This window comes from Canis lupus, chromosome 9, assembly GCF_003254725.2.
Source record: "Canis lupus dingo isolate Sandy chromosome 9, ASM325472v2, whole genome shotgun sequence".
NCBI lineage: Eukaryota > Metazoa > Chordata > Mammalia > Carnivora > Canidae > Canis > Canis lupus.
The window spans coordinates 2,481,457-2,487,872 of record NC_064251.1 but is presented as its reverse complement, the minus strand read 5'-3'; the positions used below and the strand labels follow the sequence as shown (position 1 = coordinate 2,487,872).

Below are 6,416 nucleotides of genomic sequence, written 5' to 3'. Positions count from 1 at the left end.
CCCCTTTTTTTCTGATTGGGGAGCCAATCTTTTGTTGGCCTGCTGGGCCAATGGGAAGAGAGAAAAAATCCGGGTCCTGCCTTGGTTCCAGGGGTCTGCCAAGGGGCTGTGGGAAAAGGAAGGAGGGGTGAGGTGGGTCCCTCCAGACACCATCAGAGGTCCAGTACCCCGGTCCCCAGCCTCCTTAGTGCCCGGGTGGCTGAGGGGCGGCGACCCAGCCCGTCTGCCCCAACTAAACCACACTGAGTCTCTCTCTCTCTCTCTCCTTGTTTAAATAAAACAACTTCAAGAGTTGAAATATATATATTTAGATATTTTTTCTTAAATAACATATTTACATCTAATAGAAAATATAACTCTAGAGATACTCTTTCCAACCAAAACTGAGGGGAGGGAGGAGGAATGGAACGGGCTGGGCGTGTGAAGTTTGGGGACAGGACCAGCCAGAAGGCCGCCTCCCACCCAGAAATAAAAAGCATGATGCCAAGTTTGCGCTCCCACTCTCTCTCCTGCTCTCTTGTCCTGGGATCACCCACCCAGCAATTCATCTTTTCTCTTTAAAAAAGCCTTGGTCCGTGTTACTTTCCTTAATGGTGACGGTCAAAAAGTTTGAGGTCACGTCAGTGACCACCACTTTCTCCAGGTTGGTCAGAGAGGGACTCCAGGACTCTTCCTCTGGGTCCCCCAGGATCCTGGCCACTGGGATCCTGGCGATGAGGGAGGGCCTTCCCCCCTGGGCCCCCATGTCCCGATACAAGCCCCCCACAGAGCCAGGGGTGCCTGAGCCATGCCGGACACGGGGGCCACCTGGGTCTAGGGCCCCCTGGCCTCTGGCCTCCAGGAAAGTGGCCCTGTGCTTTATGACCCTGGCTGGAAAGGTGTCCACAGCCAGCTTGCCTGTGGCCTCCGCGGGGCTGGGGCTGGCCACACCGCACTGGGCCAGGTCCGAGTCCTGCCTCCGGGCTAGCTGGATCACGCTGTGGCCAGCGGGGAACTTCCCTGCCCCAGGAGGGGCTTCGTCCACCTTCCTGCCCTTGAGGTAATCTCCGAGGCCATCGCTGGCTTCTCCCAAGGGCCTCTGCGAGGGGTCCAGGAGCTCCTTCCGGGGTTTGGGGCCTCGCTTCTTGGAGCTGTCCCCCGGCGAGCTGGGCTTGTCATCCGTGCGGCTGGCACCCCGCTCTCGCTCGCGCTGCCTCTCTCGCTCCCGCTCGCGCTCCCTCTCCCGCTCTCGGTCCCGGTCCCGAGGGGGCTCCACTCGGCAGGTGCTGCTGGTGCTGCTGCTGCTTCCGGGCGGGGACAGACCCATGTTCCGCAGGCCATCACGGGCTCTGGAAGTAGAGGCCAAGTCCTGGGGGGAGCGTCCAGGGTAGGGGATCCGGATGCCCCGGGCAGAGTCACTTCTGAACTCGTATGTTTTGGCCTTTGCCTTGGCCTGGGCCTGCAGGAGAGAAGGCATGTCAAAAGCAGAGCAGGGTCCCCAGCCCACTCCCTCCCCAGGACCCCCTCTTCCACTGGAGCCTCCCTGCTTTACCCTCTGATGCCCAGAAATTGCTATATGGGTGGGGGTGGGGCTTAGGCACAGCGTCCAGGGGGGTGTGGTAGAGAATTTGTCTGAAAGAAGCCATTTGCTGCAAGCGCGCTTCTTGCTTGTATTTGATTACGCATCTATTTGGGATGGCAGTTCTAGTGTGGCTAAGCCCCTTTCCCCCAGACACCCCTTGGGGCTGCCACTGACCTGGTGACAGTCCCCTGTCTGGGGACTCCTTCCTCCATCATAAATAGGCAACAAGAGCAGACACCCCAAAGGTCCACAAGCCCTCAGGGCCCCCTTCCCCAAAACCTCACACTACAACAGTGCTGCCCACCGGTGGCTGGACACGGCCATCTTACCTTGAGGAGGAAGGTTTTGGGTTTGGGTCCTCGCTTTTTGGGGCCGTAGAGCTCCATCTCCCGCTCCCTAGAAGAAGGAAAGAGAGAGAAAGGGAGTGTGTGAGTAAAGAATCTAGTGGGACTGCAGTCCAGACTGGACCTGTGTCCCTGAGCGAGGGTCTGAGGCTTGAGAGGGCCTGTACCTTTCCTCAAAGGCTGCGAGCAGGCGAGCATCCAGGATGTTTTCCTCGGGTTCCCATGTGCTGTACCTAGAGGAAATCAGGAAGAAGTGGGCGTCAGTCCCGGGAGCAGGGAAAGAGCGGCGGGGGTGTGTGTGTGTGTCTCTAACTTTTCTTGTTGCATTGTGTTGTATTTCAACGTAAAGGGAAAAAATGAGGAAGAAAGAAACCTCCCGAACAACAGTCTGGGGTTGAGGATTGCATATAACCTACTTACTTCTGCGACCAGCCCTTCCATTTCACGAGGTATTCCATGCGTCCCTGCGGATGCAAAGGGGAAAATGTGTGTGTGCAAGGGGGGAAATGCATGACGAGGACACAAGAAATACATGCAAAAAATGCATGCACCAAATGAATGCGCGAAATCCCACCGCGAAAGGCACGCGCTCGCTGCATCACCCCCTGCACGAAACGCTGCACAAAGTGCATGCACCGGCGTTCATCCCCCCACCCCGCCCCCCACCCATGCAATCTGTGCATCGCTGCAAGTCTAAGGAAAGCGCTTGGGCTCAGAGCCGCCGCCGCCGCCGCCACGGCCGCGGCCGCTGCTGGGACCTGGGGGAAGGGAAGCTGGGCTGCAGCCGGGGGAGGGAACCCAGGCCGGGAGGGGAGGGCTCGGCCAGCCTCGGCCCGAGGCCCGGGGGCACCTACTTTCCGTATGCGCCGCTTCAGGAGGGCTTCGGCCGCGAACACCCGCTCCCCCACCGCCGAAAGCTCCATGTTGACTCGCCGCTTCCCCCTTGGCCGCTTCCAGGAGCAGAAAAGCAGCAGCCAGCGCACGACAGACCATAATACTCTCCCGCTGACGTCAGTTCTCCTCCCCCTCCCGCGCGCCCGCTCCCTCCCCGCCCCCCTCCCGCGCGCCCGCTCCCCCTCCCCTCCCGCCCCGCGCTTCCTCCGGCCCCACGTGTTGCTAACGACGTTGCTAAAGCGGAGCGGCTGGGGCCTGCGCCCCTGCGCGCTGATTGGCCGAGCTCCGGGCCACGCCCCTCTCCCTTTCTCCCCCGCGTTGCTACGTGACCCGCGTTCCAATCGCCAGGGGGCGGAGTCCGAGGCTACTCCAGAGACCGGCGCGAGGGGGGTGGGGGCCGCCGCCGGAAGTGACGTCGCGGGGAGGGCGGGCCCGGCCGCTGTCAGTCTGCCGGGCTGGCGAGGGGGCCGTCCGCCCTCTGTCCTCGCCGGGGGCCCCCTCCCCCGCCACCGAGTCGTCCCTCCGGTGCTCGGCGGCCCCCAGGGCCCTCGCTGGGACCCCCGCGGGGGTGTCAGCCGGGCCCCGCCCCCTCGGCAGACCCCGGCCGCCCCACCCCCACCGCCGGGACGCGCGCCCTCCCCTCCCCCGCAGCCGCCGCCCGCGCCGCACAATGCACAATGCACAGGTGCCGGGGCGCCGCGGGCCCTGCCGGGACCCCGAGAGCCGGCCGCGCGCCCCGGGCCCGCCCCCGCCCCCGCCCCCGCCCCCCGCCGCACACCCGGCCTCGGTCTCCATGACGACGGCCTCCCCCGCCGCCGCCCGCCCCATCCCGCTAACAAATCAATGTGCCTGTGTCTCTGTCTCGGGTCGCGCGGCCCGGCCTCCGGCCACCCTCGGGCCCTCGAGCGCTCGCTCCCAGCTCGCGAGCCGAAGGCAGACCCGGGCCACCCGCCGCGCCCGCCCGAGCCTCCCCGCGCCCCGGGACCCCGCGGGGGCCGCCGCGCGCCCTCCTCCGGCCCCCGGCCCCGGCCCCTGCCCCTGCCCCTGCCCCTGCCCCTGCCCGCCGCCGGCCGCCACCTGCCCCCGCCGCCACCTGCCCCCGCCGCCGGCCCGAGCTGCTCGGCGCCCCCACGCCCCGGCCCCGCGCGCCGCCGCCGCAGCCCAGCCGCCCCCTGCCCGGGGCCTGGGCGTGCCGGGGGAGGGCCCGGGGCTCGGCGGGCGGCGGGACCGGCGGCGGGGGGGCGCGACCTGACCCGCGGGGCCTGCGCCCTGCACTTCCTGTCCGCGGCTCTTCCCGACGGGCGCAGCAGACGCGCGGCCAGGGAGCCCCGGGCGGGAGTGGCGGGGGCACCGCGCGGCCCGGTGCTGCAGCGGAGACCGCGGCCCGCGGGCGACCGTAGCGGGCCCGGGAGAGGGGAGAGGGCCGAGGGCCGGGGGCCGGGGGCGCCGTCGCTCGGCTCGCGGGGCCCCGGGGCTGGGGCGGCGGCGGGGACCGCAGCGCCCTCCGGCCCCGGCTCTCCCCGACCCTTTCCCCGCCCCGCCCGCGCTGCCAGTCACCGCACCCGGTCCTCGGAACCCGGGATTTAGTTAAAACATCGCTGGTACACTGGACGGGAAGCGATTTCCCTTGGCGAGGGATGGAGGGAGAGAAGAGGGGGGAAAGGGGAGAGCGAGCGAGAGAGAGAACGAGAAAGAGGGAGAGCGAGCGAGCAAAGGCGAGCCAAGGAGTCTGAGTCGGAGAGGCAGGGAGCCCGGAGCGGAAAGCTGGCCTCGCGTCCAGGGCCAGGTGCGCGGCGGGCGCGGGGCGCTGCGGGGCGCGCGGGACGGGGCGCACCGGGGGGCGCGCGGCAGGGGCGCGGCCCGCCCGCCTTCCCTCGCGCCCCCGCCCCCGCCCCCGCCTCCGCCCCCGCCCCCGCCCTGGGCGCGCGGGGTTCCCAGTTTTGGCCTCGCTCCCAGACTTGAGGAGGTGGGCGCCGGGCTGAGCGGCCCCATCTCCGGCCGTTCTGTCTTAACGAACAGCGAGCTGGCGACGGCCAGATCGCCCCGCCGACCCGCGCGGGCCGCCCGCGAGAGGCCGCCGACGGACGCGTCCTTAATCATAAAAAGTCATTCCCGGTAACAAATAGTTTCGTTGGCCGGTGCCAGCGATACAGCTGTTTCTGTTTAAGCTTAAATACTTTCCAACAGTTTGGGCAGTAAAAATAAAGTCGGCCTCAGCCGCCTATAAGTGTCTGGTTTCCCCGCCCAGAGAAAGCCCACCCTCCGCCCTGGGCCCGGGTCGCCGTGCGCGCCCCCCGCCTGCCCCCTCTTGGAATCCGCCGGCCGCCGAGGGCGCACTGCGCGGCCGCCCGGGCCCCGCACGGCCGCCGGACCGGCGTCGAGGGCCACCTTGGGGCCCGGAGGGAGGGAGTCTCCGCGGAGCGGCCGGAGGACCAGACCCGCTTCGCCTCCGCCTCCCCCCACCCCTGCGCCCGCGAGGAGTGGCGGTTTCCCTTCAGATAGGGTTACTGGAGCCCTGTCCCCGGGAGTTGTGTTTGCGTTGGGTGCCTTCACAGTCCGGGAGTTTGCACGAGGCGTGCAGAGGTCGATGGTTTCAGTTTCACGCTGAAAAAGTTAGCGCGCCTCCTCCCTCTGGGTTTCTCTTTTTCTCCTTCTTTTTTTCTTTTTATTCCTTCCTCCCTCCCTTCCTTCTCTTCCCTTCCTTTCTCCCTCCTGCTTCTCTCCTTTCCTCCCTGTCTCCCTTTTCCTTCTTTGCCTGCATGCCTGGGAGCTTGAAGTGGGGAGATGCAAACCCTGGTGTGGCTACACACGGCCCCCTCCTCTGGAGGGGTACTGAGAAATGTTCCCCCTCGCTTTCTGGCTGCACCTCTCTGCCTTTCCTTATGCCTGGTAGTGAAAACTCCTGTTGCGAACAAAATGATCGCTTGGGAGGTGTCTGAGTTTGCAAACATCGGGAATTATTCCTGCAGAGCCCACAGCAAAGACAGAACTCAGTCCAGAAGGCAACGGGAGGTATAGAATAATCTGACATCAGACGGAGCCCGGTGCTTCCCAGCAGCAGACTCAGTCTTGCGGACCAAAGTAAACCCCAAAGGCGGAGGCGTTACCCCCTGCTCGGCACCCGCCACCAGCTGTCCCAGACAGAGCAGGGTTACAGAGAGTGGGAAAACCGGCGATGGGAGTGACCTGAGCTCCGGGAGGGCTGGAAGACTGAGAGGTAGCAGTCTGTGAAATGGGCTTGCAGTGGGGCAGGACCCAGAGCCCGGGCCTCCGCTGTGGGGCACCCAGGATGCCTGTATGTGCCAGAAGAGGGCGCTAGGCCGGGGAGGGGGACCGCGTGTGGAGGCGTCACCCCAGCGGCATCCGCAACGGTGCTTTCAAACTGGTCAGCCGTCGCTGCTGACTTAGAAACCAGGAGAGCCTGGAACCCCGCTTCCCACTTCCTTACTGAATGTCCCTTCCTGAATCATTCAACTTTCACCACCTCTTCTTTCCTCCACACAACTGCTTTTCTCTTTCAAAGTTAGATAATTGCTTTTCCCGTGTGCACCCCTGGGAGTAAACAAAACAAAGTTTCAAAGAACAGGAACCCTCTGCTTTTAAGCCCACTGCGCCGC

At 65.3% G+C, this 6,416-nt stretch overlaps 1 protein-coding gene across 1 annotated transcript; it reads right to left on the bottom strand.

Moving 5' to 3' along the window:
* Positions 1 to 284: 284 nt before the first annotated feature.
* Positions 285 to 2,939, bottom strand: CBX8 (chromobox 8). Its single transcript, XM_025468231.3, has 5 exons — positions 2,760 to 2,939; positions 2,326 to 2,369; positions 2,073 to 2,138; positions 1,891 to 1,957; positions 285 to 1,438 (listed from the first exon to the last, which is right to left on the bottom strand). Exons 1-5 carry the CDS (start codon positions 2,826 to 2,828, stop codon positions 545 to 547), a joined length of 1,140 nt encoding a protein of 379 aa, XP_025324016.1. The 5' UTR covers positions 2,829 to 2,939; the 3' UTR covers positions 285 to 544.
* Positions 2,940 to 6,416: the final 3,477 nt, after the last annotated feature.